The sequence below is a fragment of the Lissotriton helveticus genome, chromosome 5_1 (genome assembly GCF_964261635.1).
Source record: "Lissotriton helveticus chromosome 5_1, aLisHel1.1, whole genome shotgun sequence".
Taxonomy (NCBI): domain Eukaryota; kingdom Metazoa; phylum Chordata; class Amphibia; order Caudata; family Salamandridae; genus Lissotriton; species Lissotriton helveticus.
This window is the reverse complement of record NC_136065.1, coordinates 1,925,955,603-1,925,975,963: the sequence shown is the minus strand read 5'-3', so window position 1 is coordinate 1,925,975,963 and position 20,361 is coordinate 1,925,955,603. Positions and strand designations below refer to the sequence as shown.

Here is a 20,361-nt window from a genome sequence, read left to right as displayed (position 1 = left end):
TGGTCGCTACTAATGGGGGCATTCTTACACATGAATAAAGAAGGTGGCTGTGAGTTGACGTACTCAGCAGCCACAAGGCCATATCCGTTTTCGGAAATGCTGCAGCTGTCAAGAGATGGCGTCATCAGGAAGGCGAGGATTAACACTCCGGTGTTACCAATCAGAAGCGAGTGGAATAAATACGTCAAGGATTACTTCAACCAATCAGGTGGCTAGATTCGGCCTACCCTTGTCAGCCTATCGGGTGATGTCGAAAGTCTCCCGCGCTGGCACTGCAGCCAATCGCGGCTGCGGGTTCAGTTGGCGCGCGGGTTTTGTGTGAGCGGATTTGGCGCTAGAGAAGCTGGGTTAGGGTAGTCTGTGTGGCGCGAGCCGAGAGGAAAGAAGTAAAGCTGTAGAGACAAAACAGCTGAACCGTTCTTGCTGCAATTTGAAGGTGAGTGTCAGCTGTGCTCCTACCTCCGGTCTTCTGTTTTTTCAGGGGGCTCGGACGCGTTAGGGATTGTAGATTTTTTTTGTAAATAATGGGATTAGTATTTCCCATGATTGTTTCACATTACGGGTTGCATTCTGTGTAGGGGTGGTATTTTCGCGTTACCTCCCGTTACATCAGAACATCAATATATTTTTGTGATTTCTCTGTAATTCCATGTTTAAGGAACATATTCTGCTTAATTCCTATAAGCCGCCCCTAGCCAGTTACACCATTGGAAGGGACCATTGTTCATCATTTGAATTGCTTTCGAACAGTCTTGTATCGCCTTAAAAACAACATTCTAACGCCGCCGATGTTGTGTTTAATCTAGTTATTGAATTTTGGACGGATATACTCTCGCTCTTCCCTACTAGCCCCGTGTATTAAGGACAAAGAAACACAGCAGTCTCCGAAGATTGATACGAGATGCTAATTTAGTTAATGGCCCCATTTGGCACCCAAGTCCGTGGACTCACCCTGGGACTACATTGATGCGCCCTCCTGCCCAGAAGCTCCAGGGCAGAGGTCTTCAAATTTCTTGATTCCGAGACCCCAGTCAACATTTTTTAGGCTAAGGACCCCCTTCCTGATAAAAATTTCTAGAACCTGGTACTCCTCCATGATAACTATCGACAACCATAAAGGCTTCCAATTCTTAAAGCAAATAATTTTTACGGTGGGGAAATAATATTAAATAGTGTTTAGCAAACCAAAGGTGACTGCTGTTCGGTGTTGGAGGCTTACCTAACCGTTAAAAAAAAAAAAAAGTTTTCAAAAAGAATTATTAAAAAATGCACAACGGTACTTTATTTTTCACAACCATAATTTTTGACAAAACTTAATCAGATAACACCATTCTGAACTAATGTAATGGGTGTACCTGTTTTTCTCCAGAGACATAGTCCAGCTGTAGTTGCACTTCATTACTACCAGTTTTACACCCAAAATAGCAATAAGCAATGAAAAGGTGACCAGTCCATATTTGCAAAGGACCTTCTACTGCTCGGCTCACTTGTCGCTGCTTTTTCGTAACTTTTAAACCGTTTGAGTAATAAAAAAAAATGTTTTGGTGTTAAAAGCAGATCATGGGTTATGTGGCAAATCCATAATTATGCTAAAATCGGTGCAGCCACCCAGTCGCATATTTCCAGTGACCCTGGGTATAATGGCTGTAATGCATTGGCTACAACTTTAGTGCAAGGCATCAGGATAACCATACTATATTTTATGGGATGCTGACAGCTTGGCTTTTACAGTTGCATGGAACTGGGGGTTGCTGAACATCATTCATCCTAATTAAAACCTACAGTTTAAAATCATTAATAATGAATTGTAAGGTCCAAGTAGGAAGCTTTCTTTAATTCCAGGGGAGGAAGTGGTCCCTTAATCTTCTCTTTATTTTTAACATTATGAAAACAGATGCTTCTAGTTTAGCTAAAAACGACTACGTGCTATTAGTTTGCTGCTGTTTTTGACTTTAGTCACGTTGAGGGGGCTAGAGGGCTTTGAGAGTCTGACATGGGGCGGGGTCAAAGATGTGGCTAAAAACAAAATACTGTTTTTTAGGTCTTTCACCACCAGGTAGCTACGTATAAAATAACATGCAGCTTGGATAATAAATAAAAAAGTTGTTACTCAATGGGAAATGCACCATAGTACATTATGAAACCTCTATTATTTAATGCTCTGCAGGGGTCTGTGGGCAACCAGAGAGCCACGCAATTACATCTTGGTTGGTGCAGTAGAGAATAGTGACTTGTGTATTTTTAGTTCTACGAGGCCACAACCTATCATAGAAAGCACTGTGAATATGTAAGTCACTATTTTATACATGTATTGCACACAGTATAAGACCTCTTCAAAATGCGCTAAAAGGTTTAAGATAAAATGGTGCTTCCAAAATATAGGTTTTAGTAATACCCAGAGAGTACGTAATACTATATTTTTGTTCTCAACACCTCGGGGATAGTAAGTTCTGTGTAAATACTATGACAGTTAAAAGCATGTATTTCACAGCTCAGTTGCTAACTCTTTGCACTACCATAAAAAAAGGAGCTTCAAGTGATTTGATCAATTTAAGCCAGTACCTGCTCCTGAGCATCTCTTACAATTGCAGATTAAGTCGTGCACATTTGTATTAATTTCAGTTCTGCAGCTCACTGGCAGAAAGCGGTGTTAAGCTTCTCTACCAGGTTTCGATTTTACAGCACAGGAGAGTCCCAGAATGACATTTCAGCTGATGAGGCTTGAGGAATGTACCCACCCCCCCCCCCCCGGTTGTCTCACCCCACAGATTAAAGTAGTCTGTTCTAGGGGGAGTGTTTAGCTGCTATTTAAGATCAGAAGTTGTGTTTAGTGGTTGCTGCAAATATAGCTGGCTTCCTGCCATGGGGCTGGATATACACTTGGAGCGAGACAGGCGTTGCTGGACTGTTTGTGCGAAACTAGTGTATATACGATTACGGTAACATTGTTTTCTCCTGTACATGTTGGACGTACTACTCCCACCCTTGCGTTGCCTGCTGCGCATAATGAGGGTTGTATGGGCTCATGCTTATATAACCATTGTATGCAAGAAAAGGCAATACTATCGCTCAGTGTTCTTTGGCAATGTGTGAGCACTGATGTATGTTGTGGAAGGTGTGTGTGCGCGCATTACTCTTGGGCGAACTGTGACCGGACACTGCTCATAAACTTGAGATCTCTATATGAGGGTGCTTATACGCACATTGCCAGTAATGGGACGCGCTTCCATTTTCTCTCCGACTACTGCTTTCTTACCACCTCCGATTAGAGTTTTGGCCCAGATCACCTCTGCGTCTGTTGTCTCTGTTGACCTGTAGTATTACCGACCTCCCCAGTGGAAGGTGTATGTAGCTAGCTATTGCCCCAGTGCATTTCACATATTGATAGTTGGTTTAAAATTTGCACCACCCAAAGTAGCGCCAGGTGTATCTAAGGAAATGCTGAGCGTTATCTGCCCTGGATTGTAGGGTTACAGGGAGAGCAGCTCCTCGTGTGTTTTTCTCAGCTGTGATTTTTGTTGCCTGTTAAAAGGTATGAACGTTTATCAATATTTCACCCAGTGTTTTTTTTTTTTTCTCTTCCTGTTGTAGATCTGAACAGCCATGCCCAGCACCAGACTCCGTGCCGTCAGTGATGAAATCAACTCACAGAAAACCATCAACTTTCCCAAGCGGAAGACCGGCAGGACCCAAATCAAGGCTCAGCAACCCAAAGATGTTTCCAAAATCCTAACTACGCCGCTTTCCCCACAGTCGAAAGTGCTTCCCCTTAGTCCCCGCAAGCGCTTGGGTGAGCTCACTTTTAGTTTTGCCAAAAGAAACTGTTCTTGTAAACCAGACAGATATTTGGTTGGTTGGCTTCCTCAGCTAGTTGGTGTCCTCTTAAAAATTGGGTCCAAGCTGACATTAACCGTCAACTGTAACTATGAATTGACTTGGATGAATATTGGCAGTGCCATGTTTAACTTGGTGGGACAGAGCTTGCCACCTCCTCTGTATGTCATTGTTTGGTCTTAGCAGTGTTTTTGCGTTCATGTGTGGACTATTGGCCATGAGTTTAAAGAGAAGAGGGAGTTCTTTTTCTGTGTAAGAAACATGCCTTGTCATTGGAGAGCCGTGTTTGTAAAATGCTCTGTGGTGCAGATGGTGCTGGACCGCTTTACTTAGAACCCTTAAGTAGTACTTAAAAGGGGAGTTAAATGCATGAAATTTCCTCCATGTACTTGTTTGTCTGCGCATTTGATCCAAATATTTCAGTGACCTCTCCTTGGTTTTGGGGCAAACTTTGTTGTTGGAGCAAGTTAATCAACTACCTCTTCATGATTTTTCTAGGAGATGACAACCTGTGCAATATCCAGACTACCACGCACTGCTCGCCACCAAAACAAAGCAAGAAGGAGAATGATCTGCCAAGTACCACACTGTCCCCCAAAGGACGAAGGTTGCTGTTTGATGAGAATCAGGCAGCAGCAGGCTGTGTGTCACCAGTGAGAAAAGGACCAGACGTGACTGCCCTTTCCCCATTGCGGAAAGGGCAGGAAACACCCAGCAGCTCTAAACAGACGATGCGTCCAGAGGGGTCACCCGTCTGCACTAAACTTTTCAAGCAAGACAGTGAGTACAACTGGTTCATGTTTTCATGACTAGAGATGTGATAATCCCTGCACCAGCAGATTACTTATAGCTCTGTTGGTCACATCGGATATGTCTTGTTTTTGTGTGCAGGCACATGTTACCAGCAGGCGAAGCAGGCTTTCAGCACAGCAGTCCCTGACCGGCTGCTTGCCAGAGATAAGGAGACTGATGCCATCCGGCACTTTTTAAAAGAGCACATCTGCGGTGCGAAGTCTGGCAGCCTCTACATTTCCGGGGCTCCTGGCACAGGAAAGACTGCCTGCTTCAGAAGAATTTTGCAGGATTCAAAGGTATGTATGACAAAGAACATGGCCGACACGCCTGCCATTGTCAAGACGCAAATTAAGTTAATTAGTTTCGGGTTAGGGGTTGTAAAATCCAGTCGTGTTTATTCACAGATGGGCTGCAGGTGTTGAGATACAGGTGGCAGCTGCTACACCACCTAACCACTAACTCAAGTCCCTGCCGCCTGTCCTTTTAAGGCTCGAATGTCCTAACGCTCGTACCAACCTACTCTACTGCACCGTAAGCTCCAAAGTCGCCAGTTCCGGCCGTTGGGCCATGTCCTCTCTTTGCCTCTTATAGACTTCGACGCAGGCCCACAGTGCACTAAACACTACCCTTTAAATGGAGACCAACTCCAAATGTATCCATCTACACTGGGATAAAAATGAACACTTCAGAAAACCGAGAATAAGTAGAGGATGGGCAGCCCTATTGCCCTATGCGGTCATAGCTACACTGCCATCATATGTAGCTCCCCTGAGTTGGGGGAGCCTTTGTCATAAGTGTTGGACTCGATTACATGGATCAATCAAGGGTCTGGTTATAAGTTCCCTACATAAGCAAGCTATGGCCAGTAGAACAACAGCTTGTATATTGGAACTAGAAAAGACCAGCAAAGCGGCCGTTACTGCGTTCATGTGTTACACTAATACTGACGATTTCCCAAAGGAGATACCATTGGTGAGCCCACTATGGTAGAATAGTCTTACTATGGCACAGATCTTTACTGATGATAAAGCATGCCACCTTAATGGGTGAGAGTTCAGCCTCCTTTTAAAATGACCCTAGCCAGATTGTCATTTGGGACACCTTCAACGTTGGTGTACATGCTCTGTTGTAGCACAGGAATCTGACCGATATCCTCTTTCTAGCCATAGGTTCTTTATTTGGTGTTCTGTTTGACTTAATCGCATCTCCCTTGCTCTAAACCTCAAATATGGCTCCTTAAATGAAAAATATTTCTTGATCGTTGTGTGCAAGTGGGTGGGCTTGCATTCTCTGTTCTTACAAACTTATTTGGGTCTCAAGTTTAATCTCTGCCCCCCGTGCGCCTATCTAGATAACAGAAATACGCATGATATTCTACATAGTTCACCGCTTTATAACTTCTCACTGTCACATTTAAAACTGGAAACGCCTAGTCCTCCCTCCCTTTGTCTTTGTGTATGCTTACACACCCACACATCACTCTGTATTATCAATCAATCAATGCATTTGTAGAGCGCGCTACTCACCCGTGAGGGTCTCAAGGTGCTGGGGGGGGGGGGGGGAGAGGAGTGTCGCAACTTCTCGAAGAGCCAGGTCTTGAGCTGTTTTCCTGAATGTGAGGTGGTCCTGGGTCAGTCGTAGATGGGGAGGGAGTTCCACGTCTTGGCCGCCAGGTAGGAGAATGATCTTCCGGCGGTGGTTCTGCGGATCCGTGGGATGGTGGCAAGGGCGAGGCTGGCGGAGCGGAGTTTGTGTGCTGGAGTGTAGAACGTGAGGCGGTTGTTGAGGTATTCGGGACCTATGTCGTGGTGCGCTTTGTGTGCGTGGGTGAGGAGCCTGAACGTGATCCTTTTGTTGACTGGGAGCCAGTGCAGGTCTCAGGTGGGCTGAGGCGGGGGATGTCGAGGATGAGTCGTGCGGATGCATTCTGTATGCGTTGGAGTCTTCTCTGAAGTTTGGCTGTGGTTCCTGCGTATAGGGCGTTCCCGTAGTCCAGGCGGCTGGTGACGAGGGCCTGGGTGACCGTCTTTCTAGTACCGGTAGGGATCCACCAGAAGATCTTACGGAGCATGCGCAGAGTGTTGAAGCATGAAGATGAGATGGCGTTGACTTGCTTGGTCATCGTGAGAGAAGAGTCCAGGATGAATCCCAGGTTGCGTGCGTGGTCAGTGGGTGTCGGTGCATAGCCAAGTTCTGTGGGCCACTGGGAGTCGTCCCAGGCGGATGGGATGGGATGGTCTGAGGATGAGGACCTCCGTCTTGTCTGAGTTCAGTTTCAGACGGCTGAGTTTCATCCATTCAGCGACTTTTTTCATTCCTTCCTGGAGGTTGAATTTGGCGGTGGCTGGGTCTTTGGTGAGGGAGAGTATCAGTTGGTTGTCGTCGGCGTATGAGATGATGATGCGGTTGTGTTTGCGTGCGATGGTGGCGAGGGGGGGCTCATGTAGATATTGAAGAGGGTTGGGCTGAGCGATGAGCCTTGGGGTACGCCGCAGATTATCTCGGTGACCGCGGCGTGGAAGGGAGGCGGACTCTCTGGGTTCTGTCAGAGAGGAACGAGGTGACCCAGTCCAGGGCTTTACCTTGGATCCCGGCGTTGTGGAGGCGGGTTATTAGGGGGCGATGGCAGACTGTATCGAAGGCGGCTGAGAGGTCTAGGAGGATGAGGGCGGTAGTTTCCCAGTTGTCATCGGTGGCTGCGATGAAGTCTGTCTCGGTGCTGTGGTTGGCTCGAAATCCGGAATGGGATGGGTGGAGGGATCCATTTGCCTCGAGGAATGCGGTCAGCTGTTTGTTGACTATCTTCTCGATCACTTTTGCCGGGAAGGGAAGAAGAGAGATGGGGCAGAAGTTTTTGAGGTCTTTAGGGTCTGCTGTGGGTTTCTTCAGTAGGGCGTTAATCTCTGCGTGCTTCCAGCTCTCTGGGAAGGTGGCGGACGCAAGGGAGTTGTTTATGATGTTCCGTAGGTGGGGAGCGATGGTGGTGTCAGCTTTGAAGATGTGGTGAGGGCATGGGTCGGAAGGAGAGCCGGAGTGGATGGTGTTCATAGCGTGGGCGGTGTCTTCGGTGCTGATGGGAGTCCAAGCACTGAGGGTGGTTGTAGGGGGCGTTTGTTCGGTGGCTGGGGGCAGAGTCTGGGCGCCGAAGCTGTTGTGGATATCGGCGATCTTGCAGTGAAAGAACGTGGCGAGGAAGTTGCAGAGGTCTTGCGACGGTGTGATGCCGTTGCTGTTGGGATTGGAGAGCTCTTTTACGATGCTGAAGAGTTCCTTGCTGTTGTGTGTGTTGTCCAGCCGTTCTTTGAACGATGTCTTTTTGGTGGTGCGGATCAGCTGGTGGTGTTTGCGGGTGGCATTCTTGAAGACTGTCATGTTTTCTGTCGTCTGTTCGCGGTGCCAGGTTTTCCCAAGGTTTCGGCAGGATTTCTTCGATTCTTTGAACAATGTTTTCCTGTTGCCGGGCTTGTCTGGAGTGTTCTTCAGTGGTGCAAGGGTGTCGGTGCACTTGGCAATCCACTGTGTGAGGTTGTGGGCTGCGTCGTTGGTGTCCGTGGTGGATATTGATGGGTTCTGGCTCACTGATGTGGTTAGCTGGTCTGCGGTGACTTTGCTCCAGCATTTACGGGGGATCTGTTGCAGGCAGTGGTGGGATGTGGTCTTCTTAAAGGTGAAGTGGAGTCAGCTGTGGTCGGTCCAGTGTAGTCCGGTGGAGTGGCTGAAGGCAACATGGCTGCTGGCAGAGAAGATGGGGTCGAGCGTGTGGCCGGCGTAGTGGGTGGGGGTGTTCACCAGTTGCTTGAGTCCGAGGTTGTCGAGCAGGGGGGGGGTGGTGGTGTTGTTGTCATTGTTGTTCTCCAGGTGGAAGTTCAGGTCCCCTAGGAGGATGTAGTCTGATGAGGCGAGGGCATGTGGGCTGATGAAGTCAGCGATGGCTTCACTGAATTGTGTACATGGGCCTGGGGATCTGTAGATGAGGGTTACGGAGTGTGGTCTTTGGGTCGGTAAGGATCTGGAAGTGTAGGTGTTCGGCGGTGGTGAGGGCATCTTCATAGTTGGTTGTGACGTCAATGGTGTTTCTGTAGATGATAGCGATTCCTCCTCCGGTTTGGTTGACGCAGTCCTTTCGGGTGATCTTGTAGCCGTCCGAGATGGCTATGGCGGGGGCGGAGGAGGCGTTCATCCAGGTTTCTGTGAGTAAGGCGACGTTTGGTGCTGTTGTATCGAGGAGGTCCCACTGTTCGGCGTGCTTGTGGACAGACCGGGTGTTGAGTAGTATGCACTTGAGGTGGTTGTTGTTGTTGCCTGGTCTGGGTGGTGGGGTGTAGGTTCGGACGCAGGTGAATTTGCATGTTTGGCAGGAGAAGGGTCCGTGGGTGTGCTTCGGAGTGGCTTGGTAGCAGGCAGATGGTCGGTCGGTGTTGAGTGCGTGGAGGGTGGTGGTGTCGTATCTCAGTCGGGTTTCTTGGTTTCGGCGGGGGCCAGGGGTTCTGGCGCGGACAGGCGCAGACAGGCTTGCCTTTGGCGCGCCAGCCGCATGGCCTCCATAAGAAGGGCTATGGGAGGGAGGAGCAGCTGGGAGGCGGGAGCTGGGCGGCGAATGGGGCACCGGGCGGGGCCGCAGGGAGAGCGGCAGGAATCGCGAGGGAGCGGGTGGGGGGCAGGAAGGGGGAGGGCACTGGGGCGAAGTAGCAGAAATAAGGCCAACAGTAGATGGTGACGAAAGACAGAGACAACAGCACAAAAAAGTAGCAGACAATAAGGCAGAAAATAAGGCCAACAGTAGATGGTGATATGCCTATCTCTGCCGGTCATACTTATATGACCGGCATGGCTGTCTACCAGCACATCCTTTTTACACTTCTGTTAACTGTATAGGCCTATTTGAATGAGCAGTATATAACATTGACAAACCGGTATTAGTCAAATTATCAATCCTTGGTGTATGTACTTTGTGAATTAAATGCACCCCCATTCTCTGTGATAAAGGTGTCTTGTGATCTGTGCGTTTCTTGCAGAGCGAGCTCAAGGGTTGTAAGACGGTCTTCATTAACTGCATGTCTTTGAGAAATTCGCAAGGTGTGTTCAGTGTGATAGCAGAAGGCATGGCGGAGGAAGGGAAGGATGCGTTGGCTGGCAAAGACATTGTGCGTAAACTAGAGAAGAACTTGACTGCAAAAGGACCCATGGTGTAAGTAATTGTCGTCTCTCTGCATCCGTTTTCTTTCAATTCCATTAAGGTCTTTTTATGTCATGGCATGTCCTATTCTGTATAACCAGAATAGCCAAGAACTAATGTCTGTCTTAGTCAGCATTGCTAAAGGACGGTCATTCTGTTTAATTCAATATCTGCTCAATTATCAGATTCATTACTTTCATTTAATTGTTCATGACTGTATTTTTTTAACCTTGTTACTAAAATGATAATACACAGTTCCTGCTCTACTACAGGGGCCAAATTGGTTTCTTCTTTTATAACTTCAATTGCAAAATAGTTTTTTCACAAAATATACATAAGACCTTTAGTTGAATTTCCAGTTAAATGGCAATCTGCCTGTTCAATGAATTCTGGGGGTTTATCTCTTATCCCAAAAGAACAATTGATGGACGGAATGCTGAACAATGTCGAACACTTGCCCGTAGTCAGATCTGTGCCTAAATCCATATATATTTTTTTTGGTATTTTTGTTATTTTTTTTTTTTTTGCTCACCATTCTCGTTTGGACACAGCCATGTGCAAATCAGTCTTGACCCTGCACCCCCATGAGAACAGCCCATCCCAAACTGCCAGGCCCGGTCCTCCCTGGATCGTAAACAAGCATCCTCTTACCAGTTTCGGGGTATTGCACATAGTCGTTCAGGATGGCTTGTCTATGGTGTCATGCTGAGCACAGGGCACATGTCTGCGCATACCCGTCCCACTTGGGGTGACAAATGCAACAAGAACAATTGATGGACTGAATGCTGAACAATGTCAAGCACTCTCCCCCAGTCGGAGATCTGGCCCTAAATCCAGCTTTAAAAAAAAAAAAATGTATCGCCACACTATTCCAGTTTGGACCCAGCTATATGCTAATCAGTATTAATCATGCTACCCATGGGCACAATCCAGCCCAAACTACCAAGCACTGGCATCCCTGGACCCGAAACAAGATTCCTAGGACTGGTTTTGGGGTACCACCCCCCTCAGTCAGGATAGGTAGACTCCGGTTACACAGAGTATTTACCAGTGTCTGAGAATAATTCAAGTATTCCATCCATATTAATGTGTTGCCCTAAGTGCGGCGGGTATGCCCGACGTGGGTCCTGTGCGCATGGTTGCTGTACCTTGCTGATGAGCCCATAATTAGGCCAAAACATTTCCATGGTTTCTTGTTTTCTGGTTCAGTAAGGACTCAGCTTGCCAATTTGTGCTGGACTGGTCGAATTGGAGCAGTGTCCAGACTGATTTGCATATAGCTGGGTCCAAACTGAGGTGACATGGTGTGCAAAACAATGATGGAGTGGAATGCAGCCCGATTAATTACAAGCGGCTGAGATTAATTCAAGCCTTCCATCCAGCACTACTCTGTATCTATTAGTCCATCCAGGTTCTTGACAATTTCAAACTACATAAACTGCAGATATCTTCCTTCTTTATAAGCTGTTGAGCTTCAAAAGACGCTTTTTTTTCCCCTTTTCAGTTTGCTTGTCTTAGATGAGATGGATCAGCTCGATAGCAAAGGCCAGGAAGTGCTCTACACTGTGTTCGAGTGGCCCTGGCTATCGAACTCAAGACTTGTACTTGTGGGTAAGTCTCTACCTCTGGTGACAGCTGCGAAAATGTGACTCAACTAATGTGTTTGACTCTTGAGAGATGTATATATTTTTTTTGGGGCGGTACTATTATTTTGGTAACTTGTGCCGGTCAACCCACTTGTATGTATGTGGGTAACCTACCGAAGACCGGTTAACCCCTAACACCTCTACCAAAAAATATTCCGGGCACATAAATGCTACTTTTCCAGGGGCACGCTTAAGTACCATTTTGCATGCAGAACTGCATACCTCTTTTTATTATAGAGAGCTTCAATCTTCTTATGCAGACTTTGGCAATCCTGTTAGCATCTGCTCCACCTCCCTGTCCTCCCATGGAAGGGGTTTTCTCATTGTATACTATTCCTCGGTGGCCTAGGAGGTTTCTGGCCTTGTTACTCCTCCATAGTGCACGTGTCCAATCATTGCTGTCTGTTCACCACCCACCCAACTCTTAAATGAGCGAGGTGCCATTCATTTGCTCTCGCTCAATCTCATTTTTGCACGAACGTAGTACTTCTGTTAAAGCCCCGTTTACCATAGGTTCAGGCTCGGGGAATAGCGCCTAAAGTCCAAATGAATGAGCTAGCTTATGTTAAATAGCTTAGAACAGCAGGGTGTAAACTGGAAATGCAGTTTGATTTTGTGTCTGCTTGCGTTTGTCCTTTCATCAGCAGAGAACTCCGTGGGAGCAGGGTAGTAGAGGGTTCCTATGAGCACCTACCCGCATGTATAGTGGTGTCGCGATACACCCATGTCTTCCTCGCCTGTAGTCTGATAGTATAGTGGGTGACGCTCATGTGCAGCCAATATGCCTCTTCCACAACAAGCAGAACTGGTGTACAGTGTCATTACATTTGGCACTCTCATAAGCAAACAATCTCATTTTACTGCATCCCAGAGCCATTTGCTAATGAGCTGCAGGTAGTGATTGCTTTCCCCTAATGTCCCGTGGTGAGTGGATTAATGAACCTTGCTGGGTGTGGGCTTATCTTCTTAATTGTAAGTGGTTTTGCGTGCACAGACTGGTTTCTGAACTACAGTCCAAGTTGCATACGGTTCCTGGTGTTTTTTCAATTAAAGTGCACTTTACCCCGATTACTCTTGTTTATGTGTATGTCTCCTATTTTTCCAATAGGAATTGCTAACGCCTTAGATCTCACAGACCGCATTCTTCCCAGGCTTCAGGCACGACCGAAGTGCAAACCAGAGCTGCTTAACTTCTCACCTTATACAAAGGATCAGATCGCGACCATTTTACAGGAGCGGCTGAAGCAGGTAAGGCTTGGTTTTTGTAGTGGAGTTTCCTCCCTCCGCTTCAACTTTACCCTCTCTCTTTGGGCCTGTCCTCCCCCTAAGACCAACCCGGATTCTCCACTGTGTTTCTAGGTGTCTGGCGATCAGGTGCTCGACAATGCTGCCATTCAGTTTTGCGCCAGGAAAGTGTCCGCTGTCTCGGGGGATGCTCGCAAAGCGCTGGACGTGTGCAGGTAAATCGCAGCGCTGACTTGGCTTTGTTAATTATTCATCCCATTATAAGCGAATGTGTTTTTAGGAGCCTGTGATGTGTGTTTTGAGAAGCTTGCTTTCCACGGGGGAGCACTGCTTTCTCCCCAAGTTAAAGGCAGTAAAATTATCAGTCCATTACCTGCTGTGTGAATGCAAGCGTATCCTGCTGTGATTAACAATTTACTTTAATTACATTTGCACTAAAGGCAATTTGCTTTTCCATGAGATCTATTCCCGTGGCTTTTCCCCGTGTTCAGTACCCTACTTTTTGGTGGCAATAAAATCCGAGCTAATTTCCGCTAGGTTTCAGTTCCAGAAAACTTTCATCTCGTGACTGTTTCATCATTTGGTTATAGGACTGTCCACGGTGTGGCCAATAAGAATGAATTATTTCCATCCTTGATATGCCATCCTGTGTACCCGAAGGGCCAAGTAGGCAGTTGCTCTCATATGATTTTAATTAATTGTTTATAGTTTTTGTGAGTTTTTTAAAACTGGAATTATCACTTTTTTTTTTGCGGTAGGAGAGCAGTTGAGATTGTCGAGTCGGATGTCCGAAGTCAGACGCTTCTGAAACCTCTCGCTGAATGTAAGTGATTCCCTCATGGCTGGTTGTTAACCCGCATCCCCCTCCCATTGCTGACTGGAGCGAGGTAACCTGGTGGTTTCCTTGCCTCCTTCCTGCTCGGCGTTGCCAGTGGTGTTTTCCAACACTAGCTGCAAAGCCACCCCCTGGGATGGTGAGTAACATTTGGCACCACGCGCTGGGGCCTGTGGACCATCAATTGACAATCGCACCCAAGCGCTGTGCTGAGAGCCCTAATGATCTTTGCAGATGACTTGCTTTTGGGTGTAAACAGCTGGGCCTCTTCCAAACCAAGAGGTCGCTTCAGGGCTCTCGCTGGTCCATGGTATTGTGGGGTTGTCCTTCCCCTTTGCAGCTGCATCCTATAAACGGGCAACATATCCTCATTTTGTGACCAGCTGAGTCTGCATTACTGAATGCATCTGCTTCTGCCAAATGTCTACGCTCGTTCGTTGTGTCCTGAGCAGCTGTCAAGCTGCAGTGCTAGGGAGACATGAATGACAGTCTGGATTGCACAGTATTTTGGTCTCCCTGCATGCTTTGTGCTGCAGTTCCTAATGGTGAAATTAGAGAATTCGCTTTACCAGCTTTGAAACGGATCATATCTTTTTGCACCTGTCCGTTACTGATTGCTATTGTTAAGAAGATAAGCATTTATCCCTCCAGCTCTCCCTTTCTGTGCATTCTACACGTTTGCTAATTTCTTTACATACTGGATAACCTCTTGCATAAATCGAAACCGGAGTCCTGATTTTAGCATGTTCTCCTGCGAGAAGCGAGAGCCAACACATGGTTGTCACACTACGGTTTCCTGTATGCAATTTCTTTTAAGAGAACTTTACCTGTGGCTTAGAATGAACTTGTATGTAGTAGGTAGGACAAAAATACTGTTGCAGCATAAACCCTCGAAATGCATTTGGTGGGGTAATAGATGTTAACACCAACAGCTGTCCTGGATGTTACAGGTTATTTTTTCTTGTGCGTTCTTGTTTGCTGCTGCTCGTTAGTGGAACTCCAGAGCCCACCAGTTGTTGTAGGGCAGTCTGTCCCTGGCATGTTTTCCTCCAAAGAAATGAGTCCTAGTTTAAGTCTGCATGAAGACTAAGTTTCAATTCCCTGCAGTTGCATCTTTTATGACAGAGTATACACTGATGCAACAGGCACTGAAAGCCTGGGTGCTTATAGACTTCTTTGATGGGCGGCATCATTGCAACCCCTGGATGTGACTCACCCATGGCAGCCAACAATGTCGCTGCTTTTAAGGTGATACGGTACTAATAGAGCGCGACTGTTGTAACTGAACCTTGTACTGTGCAGTATCCTCTTGCAGACTTTTATACTCTGTTCCTTCTCGTGTTATTACTTTTAGGCAAATCGCCAACAAAGTCCCTGCCATTGTCTCAGGTTCCTAAACGAGTTGGTCTCCCCCACATCTCTCGTGTGATCTCTGACGTCTATGGTGACCGAATGACCTCTGGTAATTCTGGGGGTGCAGACGATTCCTTTCCATTGCAACAGAAACTGCTCGTCTGCTCCCTGTTGATGATGACCCGACAGGCAAAAGTGAAGGAGGTGACCTTGGGAAAGGTAAGCAACCGTGTGTGATATGTGCAGGGATTGTGTACATCTAAAGCATTACCATGTGGTTTTGCATGGATTTGATTTCTCTGACTGGCCGACGGACATTCTAGTTAGATTTAGCAAATACTTCATTTATGTAGGTGTTGAGGGTCTAGATGTATTGTCCTCATCAGTCTTTGCTGTCTTTATCTTACTCTGGATCATGGGATGAAGGTGGGAAGTCCCTGACACAGATCGAGAGCCTGCAGAAGTGAGCTAGACCAAAAGCATAGGAGGAAAGACATGAGCTGGAGCGAAGATTAGATATGCTTGGTTCTTGAACTCTGACCTTCAGCAGTACTCTTAATATATAGTACTTATACGCACAGTGTAATATGCTCTTTATTGCTACCATTGCTGCATGTGCGAGTGGCAAAGGCTTGCGAGTGGCAAGGACTGAAATGCATTGTTATGTTGCCACTTTCCTCAACAATGGGAATAAGCATAATATGTATAGTTTTGGGATGCAGTATTTTTTCATGCGCAGAAGTTATAAGCCAAGGTGTTTAGCTGTAACCAAACCATAAGGGATTAAATATGTACAGCACGAAAAAATCAGACACTAGTGTCTCCAACTAGTGGATTGGAAGCTATCCGTTGCTCCCAGACTCCTCCCGAGTAGCTCACAGGCATGAGTTGCTTTTAAAATAAGCACACAGTCCTAGTTTCCTTTTTTTAAAGTTATGGGAAGGCTGTGTTTATTTTACATTATCCGGCTGCAGATAGCGGGGCCTGGTAATGAGCAATGCTCAGATTTATGGCTGGGGCACAGAGCTGAACAACTGAAGCACTGAGGTATTAACTCTTAAGTCTCAACTCTGTATTTACAGCTGTGAACAAAATTAAATTATGTCTGAATGCTTTTAAATGGGAGAAAATTAAAATAAAGTTACCATAATGTTAAATGTTATTTTGAAAATTTTCCCCATTTCAAAATCGCATTTACAACAAGCAAGTTCTTTACTCCAAATGGTTAGTAGACATAGTGCCATCAGTGTAACTGAAAAATAAAGCCATTTAAAGTGCAGAAAAATATTCCATATTATGAACAGTTTTGCAGATCCCGTTTCTGCACTTTACATTGGTCCCATTAAAAAATGATTGTATGTTTTGTTAGACATGTAACAGCGTCACACATGGAGAATGGCATGTCCTGTGCTTAAAGTACATATGACACAATTTGTCACCCATACAAATATGTTCCATTCGTATGCACACCTGTTCATACATCCCTGAAGACCATGCTCTCGCTGACACATGCCTCCATGTCAGTGTCCCTACTTTGAGTATTTTGTTCAAATCATTGTATCTGGTTCTATGGTCATTAGGCTTAGTCAATTGAGCTGGGTGTGGTGTGGTGTGGGGGTCTCTGGTGGTAATGCAAGGGTTGTTTAGTAGTCAGTAGCTCACTATGATTTTTCACTAATCGGAAGTAGCTTTCACTACAGAGAAGGTTGGAGCCTTAGATCATATGATCATTCCTCTGGTTGCTTCCTTAATCTTACTTCATTTTGAAACATGCAATATTATTTATAATTTACAAGGATACATTTGACACCATTAGCGCAAATTGAATGTGCTCTTGCCCGGTGCACGACAAGACATGGGTATAATGTTGGTAAATGCAGATGGAGTTGATCTCTAACATCAAAACTATGCTGCTATGTGATCTGCTAAGTCGTGAAAAAGTTCATGCAATAGTGTACGGGATGGATTGGGGAGGCTGTGGACAAAACTACCTATATGCGCTTTCTAAAATCACTGTATTAGACTTGGTCTATGCTTTTATTTCCTATAATAAACCAGGGTTACTCTTTTTTAGTTACATGAAGAATACACAAAGGTTTGTCGGAAGCAGCAGGTCCCTGCGGTTGGACAGTCAGAATGCTTGTCGCTTTCTAGTCTGCTGGAGTCCCGGGGTATTCTGGGATTGAAGAAATCGAAGGAAGCCAGACTCACTAAGGTACTGCATGCCTATTTATTTTTAGAGCTTGTCCAAAGCCTAATTAAATTTGCTTCCTGGTTTGACTTGCACAGAATTAGGCCAGCTGAGTAATGACAGTGGAGAAAATGAGAAGAGTGGTTTGACTGCGACCTAGGGCTCATGAATTTTAATTACAGTGTAATGTTCTAGTTTAAAATGTCTCTGGAGTCTGATTCCAAGTCTATCCAAACTAATGTGGATTGCACAAGACCATTTTGTCAAGGTAAATGTTCTCATTAACTCTAGAAACGAAACTGTAAGTTTAGTAGTTTGGCCTAGTGTAACATGAGGATCACATTGTTTGAAAGCAAACTTTTTTTCCCCTATATTTATTAATATATCCCTAATTCCACATATGACTGGGGGGGAAATCTCTGCGTGGTCTACTGGCTCCTGAAACTAGGTGGTTTAAGTGAGCTAGTTAGATTTGTAAGATTGCTGAATAGCGTGTGGCTGTGCTTTTTTGTTTCCTGGTAATTTGTGTGCATATAAACAAGTTTCGATGCAGTAGGACCTCCTGAATCTGTGTGCTTTTGTTTTTACATTTTGATGCAGCAGACAAAGGCGTGATAATCAAATTTGTGTTAATGTTAACTACCACAACCATAGTGCGAGTTACGTCCATAAATACCTTCTGGTCTGTCTTTGTCCCCCATGGTTTTGAACACTATGGGATACCTGCTGAAAAAGTACACCTGTGATTTTTATTTTGTTGCCTTATAAGATTTTCTCCACACTTGTGTGCTTGAAGATCAACCAGTGTTTTTGTTTTTCAACAGATTTGCTTAAAAATAGAAGAGAAAGATGTGGAACACGCTCTGAAAGACAAAGCTTTGATTGGGAATATTCTACATGGTGGACTTTCATAATCCCTATAGAAGTTTAAAGGTTTTCTATTGGAACCCCCTGCACACAGATTCTACATGGGGTGGGCTTTTTTTTTTTTTTTTTCGGCGCCTGTTTTAAGACTACTGCCTTATTTGCTGTTGGATTAGGTTAATCTCTGTATGCGAAAACAGTTTGCAGGCTGGATAAAGTGTTTCTTAATTGAAACGTTGAGGCGAAAATTGCCCTTTGGCTTATATTGAGCACTTGGCTTAATCTCGACTCTTGTAACTCGCATGGTCTCTGCTTCTTTTGAGGATTCACTCTACAGAGATGCACACGATGGAAATCTAACTCTAGCTCAAATTATGCATGATTATGTCGTGGGCTTTTTTTTTTTTAAAAACCCTTACCAAATTCCTAACACTAATTGCACAGCTGTTTTTTGGCAAATGGTAAAACGTGTTAATTGTACGATGTTATCTTGACCGTGCCATTTTGTATTTTAATTTTAGACCAAGCCGCACTGAGTTCCTGGTGAGCAAGTATTGCGGTGAACATATGTATATATTTTTTTAGATCCCTTTTACTACAAGGCACACTCTTAATTTGGTTACTTGGACATGTTTCTAAAGCATGTTTAATGCATTTGTGTTTGTGAATTTCAAGTGTTATTAGCAATGAACCTACCTCAAACATGATCTAGGTAACAAAACTGCATGAGTTTTTATATGGCGGCATTGTCTCCAACCCTAAACTTTTAATGAATTTATTTTTGTGGGAGTTTTCTTGTTTCTTCTGGGGAGCGCTGCCTTGCAGTTGTACACTTTTAAATTCGGTGCAAAACCAGTAACTATATTTTTCAGTTCATCGGTCCTAATGGGACTTGTATTTCAACATGTTTTTATATTTGCTATTTCAACTTGGCAGATGTCTTTTTTTTGGTATCTTAAAGATACTCTTTACTATTGAAAATCTAGACGGGTATGTTTTTTTTACTCTGGCATATATGGAATTATATGAACTGTTTTGATCGATTCTTTTAAATAAATATTTTAAAGATCTATTTTGCTGTGAAAGACCATTTATTGAATCTTGTCCGTTTTTCAGCTTTGTAATATATAGCAAATTATTCATTTGTAGGATTCCAATTAGAAGTATTACTGGTATCCTAAACTATCCAGGCAGCCTTTTCATTGAAGGCGCTTGGATCTGTTTGTCATGCAAACAGATTTGTTAAATGAGTTCCACAAAGGGGTCTTGGCTATTAGTTTTACTGCGTTTTATAAAACAAATGAAAAATACTTATCTGATTTCAATCACAATCCTTGTAGTGTGATTTAAGTATTTCCCACCTGGTTTCTCTTCCTAAAATGGAATTCTGATGCTTAACGTACCTGTTTAACAAGTTTGACGCTAATGCCACTTTGGGACCAGCAGTGCTATGGTTCTTAAATTGGATTACCTTTAAAAAAAAATATAAGTCATAGATGCACAAAGGATCACAGTTCTTTCTTCGTGCCAGTCACCCCAACTCAACCAAATACAAGGCTAAGAAGTTGGTGTTGGAAACAGCCATCTTCTTAAAGCCACATTACCATGACCCCTGTAAAGGCCATACAACAACCTTGATCATCAAAGGGAGGAGGTTACCTTGTGGATAAATCATATTCTTCAAATGTGTACAAAGTACCAAACGCTGTGCTTTTACTACGCAGGCAGTGGCCGTGTGAAATGGGTATGTTGTGACTGATTGGGAAAGAACGTCGGGATTAAAATCTGTTTAGCGGAAGGCATGCAAAATCCTATTATCCAGGCTTGGCTTCACACCCTGTCTCAAATTGAATAAAGAAATAGGACATAGAGTGGTATGTAGCTTGGTACACACAAAGCCTAGTCTCAACGTTGGGTGGATTTTGCTTCTACTTAAACTTTTTGTTTCTGGTAAACTATTAAACTACTCTTCGTGTATTGGGTGTATCCTCCACAGTTGGGAAACACCTTCCTTGTTTTTAGGTCCCCTCACACACCAACAGGCCCCTTGGTGTCATGCTTCATCATCTGGGTCATCGTACCCCTCTACGGGGTACAGTGTGCTGCGACCTACGGATACGCTGGAGCACTTGGTAGACTATGTGTGGTGCGGATGAGGGGTTTTAATTTATGTGAGTGTATGGTGGGGTTTAGAACTAAGTGAAGGTTAAAAAGGACCTGGCTCGTGGGGTGACTAAAAAATATTTAATAAGCCCCCGGTCTGGTGCTGTTAAAATTAAAGTGTGGGAGGTTACCACGCAGACAATGTTCATTACCTCCTCTCGGTGTGCGTCGACATGTTTCGGTGTAAAGACACCTTCTTCAGGACGGGGTGCACAAATCCCCACCTTACTCACGTTTCTCTAACTTGTATCAGAATCTC

The 20,361-nt window shown here is 45.0% G+C and overlaps 1 protein-coding gene across 1 annotated transcript; it reads left to right on the top strand.

Moving 5' to 3' along the window:
- Window positions 1–304: 304 nt before the first annotated feature.
- On the top strand, window positions 305–19,011 carry CDC6 (cell division cycle 6). The gene is made up of 12 exons (XM_078645526.1): window positions 305–436; window positions 3,592–3,790; window positions 4,333–4,614; window positions 4,726–4,925; window positions 9,645–9,817; window positions 11,310–11,416; window positions 12,560–12,699; window positions 12,811–12,911; window positions 13,455–13,519; window positions 14,886–15,103; window positions 16,959–17,099; window positions 17,900–19,011. Exons 2-12 carry the CDS (start codon window positions 3,604–3,606, stop codon window positions 17,987–17,989), a joined length of 1,704 nt encoding a protein of 567 aa, XP_078501652.1. The 5' UTR covers window positions 305–436; window positions 3,592–3,603; the 3' UTR covers window positions 17,990–19,011.
- Window positions 19,012–20,361: the final 1,350 nt, after the last annotated feature.

Coding starts and splice junctions, on each gene's coding strand:
- CDC6 (XM_078645526.1), top strand. CDS start 3,604: ATGCCCAGCACCAGACTCCGTGCCGTCAGTGATGAAATCAACTCACAG. Junction 4,926..9,644: donor GAATTTTGCAGGATTCAAAG/GTATGTATGACA, acceptor CGTTTCTTGCAG/AGCGAGCTCAAGGGTTGTAA. Junction 12,912..13,454: donor AAAGCGCTGGACGTGTGCAG/GTAAATCGCAGC, acceptor TTTTTGCGGTAG/GAGAGCAGTTGAGATTGTCG.